This window comes from Colletotrichum navitas (genome assembly GCF_030913465.1).
Source record: "Colletotrichum navitas strain CBS 125086 chromosome Unknown LY79scaffold_16, whole genome shotgun sequence".
NCBI lineage: Eukaryota > Fungi > Ascomycota > Sordariomycetes > Glomerellales > Glomerellaceae > Colletotrichum > Colletotrichum navitas.
Window position 1 is genome coordinate 435,196 of NW_026850562.1, and position 15,877 is coordinate 451,072.

Genomic DNA, 15,877 nt, shown 5'->3' on the forward strand with positions numbered 1-15,877 from the left:
TTTCGGACGACAAATCTCGTCCCAGGTCCACAACGGGGGTGTCGGATTGCAGACTGCCTGTCGACCATTCCTCAGGGTCGGCGTCTCTGTAACCCGCCGGGCTTTCGAAGACCCCTGCTTTCTCTCTTCCGAGCTAGAGCTTTAGGCAAGCATGGCATGCTTCTTAGCCCGTTCCTGGCTGTGCTTCTGTTGGAGCGAGTCGGACTGGAGCGAGTCGGACTTGAGCAAGTTGGTCCGGAGCGAATCGGATTGGACTGAATGCATCTGCCAGGGTTAGGGATACGGATGCCGCTCCCGCAGTGCAGGGATGCCGCCGCCGCAGCGCAGCGATGCTACGGTAGCTCTTTGGGACCGCGCTCTCTACACTATACCTCCGCGGGGATGCCAAAGGTCAGTGACAGGGATGTCTCCCCCCCCACCAAGTTAGTAACAATGATGTTTTTTCCCCCCTCACAGGCTAATAACAGTGATGCTGAAGGTTGGTTACCAGTGGTGTTTTTTTTAGTAACGGCGATACACAACGTTGGCGTTTGACTTACAGGTAGCGTACCTAGGTAGGTAGAATTGAGTGTGAAGTGCTTGCTTACTTTTAAAGATCAGCTACTAGTATTAGTATTTGTTTCTTGGTGATATTCACTACAGAAGATAAATAAATGCTCTTATTCTTTTGAAGTAGACTAGGTGTTTTACTGCACTAACCTTTAGGATCTCTATAGAGCTGTGCCTATTTTATTTTAATTTCTCCTTATGTTCCTACCCTTTAATCAGCTGTACCTTCTCTAAGCATAGCTGCACTTTTATTCTCTATATTAATAAGCTGTTATTAGATCTATTGTTGCTGTAGAGTCCTCTCCTATGTGTCCTATGTCTCCTATGTGTCCTATGTCCCTCCTTCCCCTCCTTCCCCTCACTTCCCCCACTTCCCTCACGTCCCTCACGTCCCTCCTGTCCCTCCTGTCCCTCGCGTCCCTCCTGTCCCTCCTGTCCCTCCTGTCCCTCCTGTCCCTCATGTCCCTCATGTCCCTCCTGTCCCTCATGTCCCTCATGTCCCTCCTGTCCCTCATGTCCCTCATGTCCCTCATGTCCCTCATGTCCCTTATGTCCCTCCTGTCCCTCCTGTCCCTCCTGTCCCTCCTGTCCCTCCTGTCCCTCCCGTCCCTCCTGTCCCTCCTGTCCCTCCCGTCTCTCCTATCTCTCCTGATCCCTGTCTCCTCCTCATTTGGCTGCTGTCGCCAACACAGCCACTGGAGTACACTCTGACTTGTCTGACCTTTCTGCCCTGTCTGGTCTTTCTGCCCTGTCTTGCTTGGCTCTCTGACGCACATGGCAGGCGACCTGACGGTTCCCTAGGCGACATTTTGATGAAGATATATGTGGGAGCCCATTCTGATATATTTATCTAAAGCATAATGACGTACTGCCGTGAATAAATTTTGTATACTTCTACTATAGAAAAACATCTGTTGGATTATTGGCGGAAGATTCTGTTCTGGGATTTCCTTTTTAACGCCACCCCCCTCTCCACCGCCCTCCCACCGTTCTAGATCCCATACGTATACTTTTCTCTAAATATCTGAGCTGGCAAACTTTGGGCTAATGAGATGCAACCCGAACACGCGGATGATCCAGAAAGCTTGCTGTGTAGCTCGAGCCCATGCAAATCAATAGAACTCTTGGACAAGTTCGCAGTTATCATCGGAGCTTGGTGCAGGTCAAAGCTGAGGCTCGCCCAGGTGTGCGGATGCGACACCACCCATTTTGCAAGGCTTGCCGGTTCGTGAGAATTGGACCCAAGCGGTTTTTGTTCGTTTTGCGAGAACGTCGGCGATTTAACGACCGGGGCGTGGACTCCGTGGCCCCACCGCCCATCGTCCATTGTATTGTTCTCCACAATTCCGTCGGGTCCCGAAGCTTGCTTTTTGGCCCCTCCTGCCGAAAAAGACGTCCTTTGCAAGGAAATCCCCCATCCCTTCCGTAATAGTCTTATAAGTTGCTCTCGATCGATCGCCTCCAGTCGCAATGGATGTGCGGTGTCCGGCGTCAGACAACCACCCAGTCGCTGGCATGCATGATTGTAGAACATCTTCTGACCAGTCGCCCGAACAGTGTGACGGATCGACCGCCATTGGTGATACCCGTGCTACTCCGGACGACGGGTGTCGTGCGACGGGGGTACATGACGGGGCCATTTGGCTTGAGCCTAATTCGACCTCGGATCGAAGCTTAAAACGCCATGTTCGGACGACACGCCTGCAACGGTATCCTCAAAAATGGGGTTCTGCCGCTTCCATCCCGACCCGCGTTGCGCATCGACTCTGCTCTGTGAAGACATCCCGGCGGTGTCCTGTTTTCGAGTTTGGTGTAAGTAGCGGTGCGCCGTGTTTGCGCTGCAAATTGTTTAGGCCATTGGAGCCGTCAGGGACCGGACGGCTGGTTTGTGCTTGGTTGATGGCCTAAAGCGCAGTCGTTCGTCAGTGGGGAGCCTATCATCTGTTCACTGCAAGGAAACAGAACGCTGACGGGAAATAAGGGCAAATGCGGGGATTATATACCTACGCAGCCCCTGTTCCACCTGGTTGCCTGAAATTTCTCAGCCGCATGGTCATTTGCCGGCCGCCCGCTGTGCCTGCAGGGTGCCGACAGTGCCTCCAACACCTGCGGCTTTTGACAGGCTCACTAAGGTTGTTGTGGTAGGTTCGTGGTCGGGGAAGCGGATTCGGACTCTTCAGGCAGCCCGGGTGAGCGATCCCGGTAGGAGCCTCCGTTACTGGGGTGGCCCTGTGGCGCATCAGATTCGGCACTTGGCAGTGGGGAAATTTGGGACGTACCGTGCTGCAGTCGGACCACTGCTATGGTACTGTTTCCCCGGATGCAATGTCATTGAATGAACTTTCTGATTATTAGCAAGTTCCGGTTGTGGCACTTCAGGGATGAGCTCACAGTTGGTACTGTCCATAGTCGGTGTTGAACAATGTGCCGTCTCCAGCGGCTCCCCAGTGCCAGGAACCGTCATACTGGGGCTCCGGGTTAAGGTCGGGCAGGACAGGTGGCAGCACCCGTGCACTCGGAGCTCCAGGGCAGGGCGCCTGTGCCTGACATATGCACTTGCACATGTGACATGTCTTTAGATGGCGTTGGTTATTGGAAGCATGGGTGCGCAACAGCTTGCCACAAGGCGTTAGATACATCAAGCCATGTTTGGCCTTATTGTGTCGCTTGAGGTTTGCCTTCGTCGCAAAGGGCTTGGATGTGCAGCCGGGATATGGGCATGAGAGCACTTCTTTAGCGCCAGGAGTCATCTTTGAGAGTTTGTCCATAATGGTCATTCCCCCTTGTCGTAGAGCACAAGCTGCTTCGAGACGCGGCGCCGATGACCAGAACAGCAAGAAATAAAATTCTAGATAGGTCTCAGACTTGGTGCAATAAGTAGAGCGAATACGTGGGATTGGTCGCAGAAGAGATCGTATGCCTGAAGGGAACCAGAACAATTGCTTTAAGAAGAAGGTTGGCGTAATATCTGATGATACCGTCCTGAAATTCGAAGAGATTCATTGCCCTTTAAGATAGCTGGGAAGGACGGCGAACCACCCAGTTCCAGCAGGCTTGCAAGATACGTACTATGCAAGTCCCCAAGATACCTAGATACATATCTTCCGTAAATACTGGATAAATTGACCACCTCCACTTTGCAAGCTAACGGCAGCGAGTATCGCGGCCTGCCGTGAGGGGTATAGTCTGCTGGCAGAAACAGGGGTCTGGTGGTAGGTAGGTTGGTAGGTTGGCGGAGTTAATCGTAACAGTAAGTAGGCTAGCAAGTGGGCAAGTAGGTGGATGGGTTAATGGGTGGGTTGTCCGAGACAAAGTGAGACAGGGTGTCTTATCCCCAAGATACGTATCTTGCTTGCCTCGCTGCCTAACCCACTGCGCAGAGTCGCAGGCGAACCAACGCGAACTATATTCCTAAAAAGCTTTCAGGGACAGCGTCCCCAATATTTCAAACCAAGTCTGTCTGTGGTCCACCAGGACTCGATTCACCCGGCATGACCTCATCAAGCCACGGCAAACTGGGATTCCCGTTGAAATCACAATGAGGCAAAAGCAGAAGAACGTCTGCATCCGCTTCGTTGCCCCGAAACGAAGGCAAGCCGTCCGACGTCCCCGGGACACCTTTTTTTATTTTGGTTTATTCTAAAACTCCGCATGTTATCTGGTCTGCACTATCTCGTTTACATCATTGTTACTCGATTGGAAAGACAATGCTTTACTGCCTCTCAACACGATTCTCTCTAGGTGATCTGACCGAAGTGCCACCAAACGCCACGAAATAGCCACCATCTTGGTTTTCTAAGTGGCGCAACTGTTGCGTTTCAACAGCCGCAGTGCCCGGGACTGTTTGCCGAGCGTCATCCGCCGCCATCCAGGCCAGTACTCGCTGCGTGTCAACCAATCAGCAGGACCATTTCACCCGTCCAGCCTTTAGGCACTCTTCCCACAAGCTTAATGTGTACATATATGTGCCTCATGCAGGTGACATGTATTGCTGGCATTGCAGCGGATCGAGTGGCTCGCCGAAGTCCAGGCCTAGGAGGTGTTTGTCACTTAACCACGGCGTGGATGGTTCGCCAGGAACCCAGGCTTCACCCCGAGCACCACCACGCCGTGGTTCGCCAGGAACCCAGGCTTCACCCCGAGCACCATTGACCCGACCCTCGTCCACCCCAAGCCTGGGCCACTCAGCCTCGTTTCGCTGGGTAAGCCACCACCCGACTACCCTAGGCTTTTACCATGAGGAGAGGGGGCTTCGGGCAGGTTGCACAAAGATGGATGCCTCGTTGGGCAGTACCTCGGATACTGGAGGTCTCATTCAAATGAAGCGCTCCGCCCCTACACCTGGCATCCTCAACTTCTGTTGAGACAACCTTGTTTTCAGGAGTGTAAAACAGATGTTCCTCCGCTCCTCCAAACTGTTGTACGTTGCCATGTCGTTTTGCTCTATTCCAAGGAGGGTTGCCTTCGAATTACTCTACACACCTGAAGGAGCAGCGGCGAGCCCTTTTGCGCGCTCAGCCAACGTCATAGTCCCCCACTGACTGCTGTACAGGTTGGCTCGTAACTGCTAAATGGCAGCCCTACACATGTCTGCTTGTGCGAGCTTTGCTCCAGCTAGCCCGATTTCTCCCTTCACGTCCTCACTGCCTACAGGCTGACGAGATGAGGAACACACCAATCTAGCAGGCGTTCACGTACGGACATTACTCGGCTCAAATGAGTTTGTATGATTGGTTTTCTACCAATACCGCCCACAAGACTCCCATTCCAAAACCTCGCAAGTCTCTTAGCTCGTTTCGGGGTTTAAGACGGTAAACGTCTTGCCCGGGCCGCCAGCAGAAACCTTGCACCTCGTCACCAAGCAATCATCCCGGTCTTTGTGATCGGGTCAGTTCCTCGAGCGGATCGCGCCGACCGCCTCGCCGTCCTCCTTCTCGAGCACTGCGAAGAGATAGTACTCGTTGCCCGGCTGCGAGTAGTCCGGAAAGGCCTCAAACGCCCGTGTGCAACCGCGCCCAGAGATATACGGCACAATGTTGCGGTAGACGACCGAATGACTCAGCGACTCTCGGCTTCCATGGTCGTGTGAGACGGCGAACTTGGCGAGGTTCCGGATGGTTCTGGTGGTTGGTCCTGCCCAGGGGCTCTTGAGGGCCTCGTCGAAAACCTCGCGGTTCGACACCTAGCCGAGTAAGACCGCTGTCTCCCTCGCGACGATTCTTTCTGCTTCGCAGCGTTGTCTTTGACGGCTCTTAGCACCTCTTCGTGCCTGTCCCTCTCAGCCTGTAGGTTCTTCTCCATCAAAGCCTTGATGGTTGTTTCAACACGTGTTGTGGCGTCGACATCGGACAGCTTTGCCGCCTTTATCAACGCGTTTCCAGTCTGGAAATCCTCGCGCAGACCAGATTCATCTTCCCCAGAGCCTCTACAAGCTTGATTCTGACAGCAGAGTGGCTCTCCATGGCCGCAACTTTCCACTTGCTTCGTTCCTCCTCCAAAGCACTCAGTTTCCGGCGGAGAGCCTCGGCTCCTTCGGCAGTTGTTTTTGCTTCGCTCATTGCACTGTCGCGCTCCAAGCGCAACGTCCCGACGGAGGCTTCTCTGGTCAGGCTTTCTTCTTAAGTTCCTGCTTCTCATTGGCGAGCCGGCCAACCTCGGCGCTCAGCTTCTTGATCTCGTCGTTTTTGGTGGTACATTCGTTCTGGTGGAATTTGTTCTGCATATCCAACATCAAGATCGATGCATTGACACTCTTGTCCATAGACAGCTTCAGCTAGTCCAGAGGGCCCCTGACGGTCTCGGTGGCGTTCTTCTCCACGATCCCAGTCATTCTTGTCTCTAGGTCCCTCATCGGCTGCGATGAATCCCAACCTTCTTTGCGTTGTAATAGTCCAATGACTTCCTTTTTCCATCCTTCAAGCCCCATTTCGAATGTTCCTACAGACCTCTGACTGTTTCCTCTAACAATTTGACCTCAATGGCATAATTCTTCATTGAGTTGATTCCAACCACAGTGAGGTCCACCTTCTGTGAAACGCTAGCAAGGTTTTTGTCGATATCTGACCTTGCGCTTGCAATGGCCATCTCGCATATGTTTATCTTTTCGATGAACACAGCGCTGTCATTGGTTCGAAGCCCGTTCAGTTGCCTCTTGATGGCTTCAAATCCTTCGGCGAACTTTGCTTCCGTCTGCTGCTTGTTCGTAGACCCTTTATCAAGTTCGATGTCTCTTTTATACTGTCAATGAACGAACGCATGCTTTCCTCGCTTGAGAGCCTCATTCCAATGGCCTTGTTGACATAAGCTAGGTCTGTACTGATTCTCTCGATGGTAGACGATGGGTAGTTCGGGTCCAGATCCTCCTCGACATCCCTGTTGATGGGTCTCGTCTTTGTCGTCTGCACAGTCGAGGTGACTGGACTTTTCGATGTGTGATAAGCTGAACGGCTGAACAGATAGCTGACATCAGCATCTTCCTTGGACGCGTTCAACACTTCCCTCTTGATCGAATATCCGTCTGCCGCAGCCAACCAGTCCTGTTGGTGGGATAGGACTCCGCTGCTATCTAGTCGTTATTGCGATCGCACTTATATTGGTCCAATTTCTGCATCGTGACCCGCGCGCGCTTTCCATTGAGTCCATACGAATTGTAATCTTCGACGAGAGATGTAAACGCTCTCTTGCCGCTCCTGGGCTCGACAGATGACCCATATGAGACACCACTCACTGGCTCCTGGAGGGTGGCATCGCTCGCGGCAGCCTGTCTCTGAACACTCGGTATACCTGTTGCAGTAGGAATGGATCTATCCTTATTGGCATTTCGGGTTGATTCTGGGCCGGCCCATTGTTGAATGCTCGCTGATTTAGGTTGCACCATTTTGCCGCGGTTACTGGCGATGACTGACGAGGGTATTGCAACGTTGAAAACGAAAAGAAAAAGAAAATAAAAACCCCAAGTGAGATCTGTCAAAGCACATGTTAAAAGTGGAGGCACGCCCATTTGTTCATGTCTTTGATGACTGCTATATAGCCTAGCACTTCAACAAGATCGAGGCCCCTTCCCAAATAGCTTGCCGGAGGGAACTTGAGCTACCTAGTGTAACCCTTTTTTCCTACTTTCTTCTTTTTTTTTTTTGCGGCAAGCTGCCACAAACGGCAACTGGCTCCAGGGACCGTCGTTATCTGACAGCGGGCCGACCCGCCTGATCACTACGGGGGTGGGTTTGTAGCGCCCCTCCCCCCACCTACTACACTCTCTCCCCAAACCCGCTCACGTTATTTGGATTACATGTGTGGCACCTATCTTGGGTACCATAGAGGGTTACACGCCACTTACGGTAGATAAATGGGAAACAATCGGATAGACTGCGGGTACGGAATGATGTCACCTACTACTTTTTCAAAGAGGTTGTGGACCTCCTGGTATTCCCGTCTGCTCTTTCCTAGGTAGGTATATAGACACATTGGCCGTGCCGTGGTCTCAACGCTCGAGAGAACTCACCGTCTTCATCGATACCAAGCTTTTTCTTCCGTGTTTCATCTTGGGAGCTCAAGTCTTCCTTGAAGCCATTGATACTCTTGCGCAGTGCAGTGACCGTTTGCCGTTAATGGCGAGTTCGCTTGCAGGTGCCGCCCCGAACCAGTCTCGACGATTTAGGCTTGGGAGGAGCATGCCCCCAATTGCTCTTGCCCGGTCCTGAATCAATAAGCACAAACGCTAATGTGAGGAAGGACCGTGCTAGGCCCATGGTAAGATTTGCGCCCCACACAAACTTAAATCAGCAGGCCTGCTCTCCCTCACGATACCCTCGCGGGCAGTTGCGAACCATCGACGGCTTTACTCGCTTATGCTTTCCTGGGTCCGGATTCCGTTTCCGGGTCATGAATTCTCCGGAGCCCCGCGTTTGCAACCTACCAAATAGATAAGGACAAGCAATAACCTTAACTCTCCTTTCTACCTTCACCTCTTCATTCACACAGCCCTTCATGTGAGCACAAACAACGAGGTCGACACGTAAAACATCATCGAGAAAGGCACGCTACTCGACTCGAGCAATGGAGAACACCGTCCGCTCGTTCAATGCCCTCTCCAGAGAGCGGACCACCCCAAGCGGCTTGCCAAACCTCTGGGCCTTCGGTGTCCGCCACGTTCCAATCGAGCCGGAGGGAGATCTCGTCGTCGTGGTCCATCCCCCGAGTCGCTATCTTCTTTCAGCAGGGCCAGCACAGATCCTGTCACTACCTAGCGCGCCTGCCAAAGCAAAAGCTCTGGTGCCACTCCTTCTTGACGCCTTTCTGAGCGGCAACAGCTCGAGCGGGGCTCTGTCTCATACTTCCGAGCCCTTCTTTGCTCCCTGGTCGTGGTATATTGACGATCCGAAGCTGGTGCCTGCAATTGAGCGCGAACTGAGACTTCTCGGTGTCGAAGGTGCTCTCTGTAGGGTGAAAGAGTGCTCTGCTAAAGCCAAAGCGATTCTCGAGGAGTGCTGGCTCACCCTTCTAGAAAGGCTGACCGGCATGGCACAAACCACATCCAAACAACACACGGGCCCTCAAGCCATCACCACCTCTTCGTCATCCGCTGTTGAGCTGGACGATAGATCCAGATGTCACGGCTGTGGATCGAACCGCGAAAGCTTCGCTACGCCGCTGAAGAAGTGCTCGGCGTGTGGCAAGGCGTGGTATCACTCGCGGGACTGCCAACGCCAGCACTGGAAGCAGCACAAGAAGGCTTGTCTCGCCAATCGCTCGGGGGCTAACACATCGCCGGCCTCGGCTTCGGGCGCCAACCCTACGCTGGATCCATATACGTATTACAACCAGATCGCACGACGATCCTTCGATGCCCAGGATTTGCTCTGGGCTCTACGTCTTGACCCTGCTTCGCCCGAGGGCACGGCCAAGCCACTCCGACGCCTAGTCATCACTGGTCAGGACAGTCCGGAGAACATACAGAGACTCTTCGGGCCGGGCTCGCTCAGCACCATGAAGCAAGACCATGAGAATGCCCGCATCGAAGCCCTCCTGGACCCTCCCCGCGGCTCTCCAAGCCACAAAGTGAGCGCAGTGACCGACGACCCCTCTCTTGCTCGATCGGTACGGCCTCCAACGAAGGCCGAGCAGCAGAAATTGCAGGAAGTCAGGGAGATACAGCAGCTCATCCGCCAGAAAGTGGGGGCAGGAAAGTCGCCATCTTCGGGTGACATGATGAGTATCTTGACGTCTTTTGGACCAGACTGGGCCGCAAAAATGCCTTTGTACATACTTGCAGCCAACACTATGGACCAAGGTGTTTACCGTTGATCCGTGTAAGAAGCATAACCAGGACGATGAGGAGGAATGTTTTGATGATCTGCACCATGTTGCATGATGACAAGAGGCTGCGTCTGACAACATCTCAGTTAGGAAGGTTAACCTGAAAAAGTATTAACATTGACCAAGTCATCCGTTTCTGTCGAAACCTCGCTCTACCCGTCCTCGCCATTCATTAACAGTCCTTGTTCCTGGCCTCATCCCCTCGTTACCACTGCCGTTACATGAGCATTATAATGACCGCGGGAAGGGTGGAGAGCAAGAGAACTCTTAGGTGTTCTCATTGTGGCAGGCAAACCGCAAGTACATTGCGAGATTCCAATGCTGAAAATGCAGGGTGAATATGGCCGTACTTGTGGAGGGAGAAAGATCAGGAAGGCCGCCCCCCGAGTGGAGGACTAGCTGCCGATGGTGGCTGCTTGCCTTAGAGAGAGGCAGGAGGGTGGGGACGTAATACGCGCGGAGTGTCAGCAACAGCAGAAGGAGGAGAAGGAGAAGGAGGAGCCACAGGACAATGATACCATTCCGGTAGCTTATCGCTTTCTGCTGGAACAGAGCAAAGGCATCATAGCTGCATCAAACACCATCACCAATCACATACGACCATACCCACTGGAGAACTCGGGATCCCGTCCGCTCTCCCATAGATAAGCCAGTGAGGGCCGGATTAGTAGTTGGGTCGGTGACGACCAGCGAATACCTGGTGTTGTATGTTTTTTGCTGCTGTTGAAGACTTGTCTGTGTCTATCACAATATAAAACCATTTTACCTACTAGAACCACCATATACGAACATACACACTGGAAAACTCGGGATCCCGTCCGCTCCCATAGATAAGTTGGGGAGACGTCTAAGCAGCTCCAACCCCCCCAAGGGTCTCCGGGCATACCCTAGGGTACTTCTCGAGGGCCTCCAATTGGACACGATCCTACGGTATCTGGTGTGCCCAGGGGCATATAAATACCACATATATGTAGGCTAGGCCCAGAAGGATTGCCCGGCCGCCGGTCTGTATTTTTCTCCGTGACGATGGCATCCATCCGAATCCGGACATTTCGAAAACCCCGCTATTAGCCCGGTGGCCCAAAATCCCTATCGGAGCATCGGACGGAGTATATATTAAAGTATGAGTCTTGGCAAAAAATAAGAAGTTCGTCTGTGCTTAATATCCAACAACTTAATCTATACATAAGATCCAAGTTAGCCATTATGACAAAGCTGTACGACGTTGTTATAGCAGGAGCCGGCCCTGTCGGCCTGCTGCTCGCCTGCGAACTCGGCCTGGCGGGCACTGCTGTGCTCATTCTCGAGCGCGACAAAAACCCAAAGTCCGCTTGGAAAAGCATACCGCTCGGCTTCCGTGGTCTCCAGACATCGGCAATCGAAACATTCCACCGGCGCGGCCTGCTCGATAAGTTTTTCGACCCCTCCGATCGGCCCCACTCCCCGCCGAAGGGAAAGGGTGGGCAAAAGTTTGGCGGTCACTTCGCCGGCATCTCGCTCGACATACAAAAGCTCGACCTTGCCCGGCATAAATATCGCCTCCCGGGACCTTCACTTATGCCTGCACCCACAACTATCGATAAGATCGAGGCCATCTTGACCGAGCGCGCAGAAAGCCTAGGTGCCGAGATTCTCCGTGGGCAAGGATTCGACCACATCGTCCAGGAAGACGACAGTGGTGTCACGGTCGAAACGGAATGCGGCAAACAGTTCCGAACCAGATGGCTCGTCGGATGCGACGGGGGTCGAAGCCGAGTGCGTAAAGCCGCTGGGTTCGACTTCGTCGGAAGCGAGCCAACTCTCACGGGTTACAGCCTTCACTGCGACCTCGATCACCCAGAAAAGTTAAAGATGGGCTTTAACACTACTGAGACTGGCTTCTACATATTCACCGCGTTCGGAATGTTCGCCATGCTAGACTTTGACGGTGGCGCTAGCCAGGCACGGAAACAGGAGCTCACACAAGAACACATGCAAGCCGTCCTTGAACGTGTCCTCAACAGGACAGACGTACACATCACTAAAATCCACCTCGTTTCCACGTGGACAGACCGCTCAAAACAGACAACAAAGTTCCGACAAGGTCGCGTTCTGCTTGCCGGCGACGCTGCGCACATCCACCCCCCGTTTGGCGCCCAGGGCATGAACGCCGGCTTAGGTGACGCGATGAACCTAGGTTGGAAGCTGGCTGCTACGATCCGGGGAGAGAAACGTAGCGAGGATGGAATGTTCCATCCCAAACTGCTCGAGACCTATGAGAAAGAGCGCCACCCAATCGGCGCTTCAGTCCTTGATTGGAACCGGGCCCAAGCCGCGACGATGCAGCCGACCCCCACAGGCCGGGCTTTACGGGCGCTTGCGAGCGATCTGATCGACACGGACGATGGCGCGAACCATTTTATCGACAGAGTCTGGGGCCTCTCGCAGCGATATTCGCTGAGCGACGATGCAGACGAGCATCCTCTCGTCGGGCGTAGTGCCCCGGACTTCACCTTGATGGACGGTTCGAGGCTCAATCCGAAACTAGAAAAGGGGCAAGGGTTGCTCCTAGACTTTGGAAAAGACGAAAAATCAAAGGCGGCGATCGATTCACACCAGTGCGACATACCCGTGGAGTACCTGAATGCAGACTCCAAGACTAGACTGGGTGTGTCTGCTCTTCTTATCCGATGTGACGGCTTTGTTGCTTGGGTGGCTGAAGAATCTACCGACCCTGACGTGGATAAACTGAAAGCTGCACTTGATATGTGGTTCTGCATTCACTAGGGTGCTGAAAGAAAAACTTGAGAGTCGGTAGGAAAAGAAAACATTCTGCCAATCAACAATTTCATATTTTTTCCCAGTCATTTAGTAAAGGCTAACCAAGTGCACATCTTGCCGCCCAATTGAGCAATCGCTGGATCAGCAACTAGCTGTTGATCCATGCCAAGGGGCAATAATTTAGCCATTTGCCAAAGCTGTTGTGGATTTTTGAATACTGGTTAGTTTCAGAGGCTTACAAGTTGGGTTACTTGCGGCTGCATAGCCAGTATGGAATATTGTTGTGGCGACGTAGCTGTCTGCGTTAGACGAGTTGGCTAGCTGATGCAACCAGCCAACCAGAGATCTGTTAATTTGTATGTAGAAGGAGGAAAGGTTGAAGAAATCTGGCGATCTGCCGGGTTTTTCGATTAGTGGCGTTCGCCTGGTTCAATGCGTTTTGATGGAACTGTGTCGCAGGCCGTGGATTCACATACTGGTCCGAATGGTGCGTTGATTCTTCCAACTATCCTGCCGTATCTCGTGTGCCCAGGGGTAAATAAATACAGCATATGTGAGGTATGTATGCAGTGTGTCCTAGGTAATCAATCCCCTTCACGTTCATTAGCCTTTTCTTGTCTTCATCTATCCCCAGGCGAAAGAGAACCTTAATCGATAGCTTTCTCCGAAACCTCGTGAGTCATCTATAACATTAAGCATGTCTTCAGTCTCCCTGCAAACAGTTCAGATCATCCAACAACCAAGCCAGCTGCTTTCCCATCCCTATCACACCGTCAAACCAACGAACCCCACTCCCAGCCCAGCTCATCGGCAATCAGAAGCACCACCACCATCATCGACAGAGAAGATGGATCCCTTCAAAAAGCTGCCAGCGGAGCTTTGTGTGAAGATCATGTTGTCAACCTGTTCACAATCTACGGTTTTCCAGCTAATTCAGGCCTCGCCTGTCATGCTGAGGCAATACACCGCATCAAAAAGATATATCATTAAGAGGTTGCTTGCCTCCGACTTTGACAAGAGCATGGTTCAGGACGCTATGGCGATTATTCTATTTCCTTCAGAGGATATAAGTCACTTTGAAGCCTTAGCTCGTGCCCATCATCGCTCTTGGGCAACGAAACAATTCGCTGACCCGTTACATCAACCTCTACAAAGTCAGGATCAGGACTTCATCGACATGATCATCAAGCTCTATAGAGGACTTATGTTCTTTATTGAGGACTATCTTACTAAGGCCACTGCCGCTTTTCCGCCTCGGGAGTACCTTTGTGTTCCATCTGGAACCCAGTTACTCTTCAAGGGTCAGGCAGTCTGTCCCAAATTCAACGCAGCCAATCTTACAAATCCGGAAAGAAAGCGACTGCTGCGAGCCTTTTTGTGGTGCCAGCTCCATTCTCTCTTCGCTAGGATGGAAAGTAGCCAAAACGAAGGATTTTGCAACATGAGATTATTACATCAAGAACCTCAGCCATGGGACACAGAGGCAATTCGATGCGTTCACACATATCTCATGTCTCTTTACGGGGCCATAATTGCCCAGTGCAGCAGCGACGTCTGGCTACCTGAAGTTGTCCCAAGAGCTACTTCACCTCACCCCCCCGGCTTGCTTTACCCAGATAGCCTATACGTCGACGCTGACGTCTACGCCTCAACCTTGACCCATCGCTGCGATACATCAGCGTTAGCGGCTGCAGGCTTCGACCTAGCCGCACTCTTACTTCGATCCGCTACAGCCGGACAACTTGGTCGCGACCGCCTCGGGAAATGGTTTACAGCAGCTTACCCGAACTGCAACTGGGGAGAATTCCATCCAGTGAGCTTTCACTGGTGCGACTTTCACAGCTTTATTCGAGGCTATATTGACTTTGGTGCCAATAAAGAGGATCATCAAAACGCCCCAGGCATGTACGAGATACTTCGCCCCCAACTGTGTACCCTACCTATACAGAGAAAGATCTACCAACAAAGGGCATGGGTATTCTTCGACGACGCCAGATTCTACCCTTCACCTTCGCCCGATATAATGCCGCACTTTCCTACGGAAGATGACATAATGAACGAACAGTTCTATAATACAAAGCAGGACAAGGATTGGTTTACATATCCACAGGAGACCCAAGCTCAGCATCGGTCACAAAAGTGGCATAACAAACAGCGAGGGATATCTACTGATACGACGAAAGCTGAAAACATGCAAGACTTGGAGCTTGCAAAAGAGTACGAGGTTTCCCTACCTAGCATAGTAAGTAGAAAACATTTGAACCCCCTACCACGTCCGTTCTGGCAGTAGGAGAAGGATTCAGGCCGAGGAATAAGACTTACCTTAACTCTTACAATCATTCCTCTTTGCGTCGTCTAATCCCAGAAGATCCAAGAGGGTTTAGACTTGTGTGTCAACCACAAAGGGTTGGATCGATATTGTTTTTGTACGGGTCCGGCAGATCTTCAACGGCGTTCCAGATTCGGTTCACCTCGTCTGTACTGTCGAAACTTGGCAGATTCCATCGATGGAGGTCTATAATTACTTTTTTTTTTTGGGGGGGGGGGGGGGGGGGGGGGTGTCGCAGCTTCGAACCCAGATGTCTATCGCCTTCCACCACCGCCTACTATTATCGGACCTTACCTATATACAGGAGGCTGAGGTAGAGACTGCATGTACGCTAATACAACTGTATAGAAAACAAAAGAAACCTAGAGTTTTGGTGCTGCAGTGTCTCGCAAACTGATCTCCATTCCGTCCCTACTGGCAGTAAATATTATACGCCGAGAACACTGTGTGAGCGCCGCAGTTATCGCATCGGAGCGGTTTTCGAAAGAGCCCCCGACGGAAGGCGATGGACTTCTGGGGTGGAAGCTGCGATGCCTGACATGGAATGTGCTTTGCACAACCCAGTTGCACGCCCACTTCAACCCCTTCCCTTCTTAACTCTGCAACTGCCGGGGCGGCCTGGAAGCATTGGCTGTTCGTATATGTTCGGTAAAGGGGGAGCGTACCTTCTTCATCGCCCATCGCCGGGGATTGGCGGGACTACCTGTCAGTCGTCCTCCTCTTCCTCCCTGAAGAGGGACCACCTGCCCCCGGTTGAAACGTCTCGCCTTCTTGATTTGATTGCAAGACACTACCTCCAGCTTGCTCGGGGCCTCTCTTGTCGGGTTCCGGGGGGTTCTTGGGCTGTTCCATGCCAACGTTTTGGACAGCCCGTCGATTGATTTTGTCGGTATTCCCCCTTCAAACTACTTCATGGTGATCCTG

At 52.3% G+C, this 15,877-nt stretch overlaps 8 protein-coding genes across 8 annotated transcripts; 4 read left to right on the forward strand and 4 right to left on the reverse strand.

Annotated features, from left to right (window-relative positions):
* Positions 1–151: 151 nt before the first annotated feature.
* On the forward strand, positions 152–1,403 carry LY79DRAFT_681680 (uncharacterized protein; the record flags this gene model as incomplete). Its single annotated transcript, XM_060564569.1, has 3 exons — positions 152–272; positions 542–554; positions 845–1,403. The coding sequence occupies 3 exons, from the start codon at positions 152–154 to the stop codon at positions 1,401–1,403; spliced, it is 693 nt and encodes a 230-aa protein (XP_060416387.1).
* On the reverse strand, positions 1,380–2,510 carry LY79DRAFT_547442 (uncharacterized protein). Its single transcript, XM_060557323.1, has one exon. The coding sequence runs from the start codon at positions 2,081–2,083 to the stop codon at positions 1,541–1,543; it is 543 nt and encodes a 180-aa protein (XP_060416388.1). The 5' UTR covers positions 2,084–2,510; the 3' UTR covers positions 1,380–1,540.
* On the reverse strand, positions 2,405–3,170 carry LY79DRAFT_547443 (uncharacterized protein). Its single transcript, XM_060557324.1, has 4 exons — positions 2,941–3,170; positions 2,829–2,889; positions 2,553–2,778; positions 2,405–2,453 (listed from the first exon to the last, which is right to left on the reverse strand). The coding sequence occupies exons 1-3, from the start codon at positions 3,011–3,013 to the stop codon at positions 2,553–2,555; spliced, it is 360 nt and encodes a 119-aa protein (XP_060416389.1). The 5' UTR covers positions 3,014–3,170; the 3' UTR covers positions 2,405–2,453.
* A 2,267-nt stretch (positions 3,171–5,437) lies between these two features.
* On the reverse strand, positions 5,438–6,107 carry LY79DRAFT_578116 (uncharacterized protein; the record flags this gene model as incomplete). Its single annotated transcript, XM_060559936.1, has 3 exons — positions 5,438–5,731; positions 5,809–5,910; positions 5,979–6,107. The coding sequence occupies 3 exons, from the start codon at positions 6,105–6,107 to the stop codon at positions 5,438–5,440; spliced, it is 525 nt and encodes a 174-aa protein (XP_060416390.1).
* Positions 6,108–6,955: 848 nt separating this feature from the next.
* LY79DRAFT_111271 (uncharacterized protein) lies at positions 6,956–7,618 on the reverse strand. The gene has a single exon (XM_060550698.1). The coding sequence runs from the start codon at positions 7,547–7,549 to the stop codon at positions 7,115–7,117; it is 435 nt and encodes a 144-aa protein (XP_060416391.1). The 5' UTR covers positions 7,550–7,618; the 3' UTR covers positions 6,956–7,114.
* Positions 7,619–8,163: 545 nt separating this feature from the next.
* LY79DRAFT_547449 (uncharacterized protein) lies at positions 8,164–9,990 on the forward strand. The gene has a single exon (XM_060557325.1). It carries the CDS (start codon positions 8,605–8,607, stop codon positions 9,850–9,852), a length of 1,248 nt encoding a protein of 415 aa, XP_060416392.1. The 5' UTR covers positions 8,164–8,604; the 3' UTR covers positions 9,853–9,990.
* Positions 9,991–11,070: 1,080 nt separating this feature from the next.
* LY79DRAFT_588722 (FAD binding domain-containing protein) lies at positions 11,071–12,630 on the forward strand (the record flags this gene model as incomplete). Its single annotated transcript, XM_060560949.1, has 1 exon — positions 11,071–12,630. The coding sequence occupies one exon, from the start codon at positions 11,071–11,073 to the stop codon at positions 12,628–12,630; it is 1,560 nt and encodes a 519-aa protein (XP_060416393.1).
* A 591-nt stretch (positions 12,631–13,221) lies between these two features.
* LY79DRAFT_681685 (uncharacterized protein) lies at positions 13,222–15,319 on the forward strand (the record flags this gene model as incomplete). The annotated part of the gene is made up of 3 exons (XM_060564570.1): positions 13,222–14,866; positions 15,204–15,266; positions 15,302–15,319. Exons 1-3 carry the CDS (start codon positions 13,322–13,324, stop codon positions 15,317–15,319), a joined length of 1,626 nt encoding a protein of 541 aa, XP_060416394.1. The 5' UTR covers positions 13,222–13,321.
* Between the last annotated feature and the right edge of the window lie 558 nt (positions 15,320–15,877).

Coding starts and splice junctions, on each gene's coding strand:
- LY79DRAFT_547443 (XM_060557324.1), bottom strand. CDS start 3,013: ATGACGGTTCCTGGCACTGGGGAGCCGCTGGAGACGGCACATTGTTCA. Junction 2,890..2,940: donor GACTATGGACAGTACCAACT/GTGAGCTCATCC, acceptor ATAATCAGAAAG/TTCATTCAATGACATTGCAT. Junction 2,779..2,828: donor AGTGGTCCGACTGCAGCACG/GTACGTCCCAAA, acceptor GATGCGCCACAG/GGCCACCCCAGTAACGGAGG.
- LY79DRAFT_547449 (XM_060557325.1), top strand. CDS start 8,605: ATGGAGAACACCGTCCGCTCGTTCAATGCCCTCTCCAGAGAGCGGACC.
- LY79DRAFT_111271 (XM_060550698.1), bottom strand. CDS start 7,549: ATGGGCGTGCCTCCACTTTTAACATGTGCTTTGACAGATCTCACTTGG.
- LY79DRAFT_547442 (XM_060557323.1), bottom strand. CDS start 2,083: ATGTTCTACAATCATGCATGCCAGCGACTGGGTGGTTGTCTGACGCCG.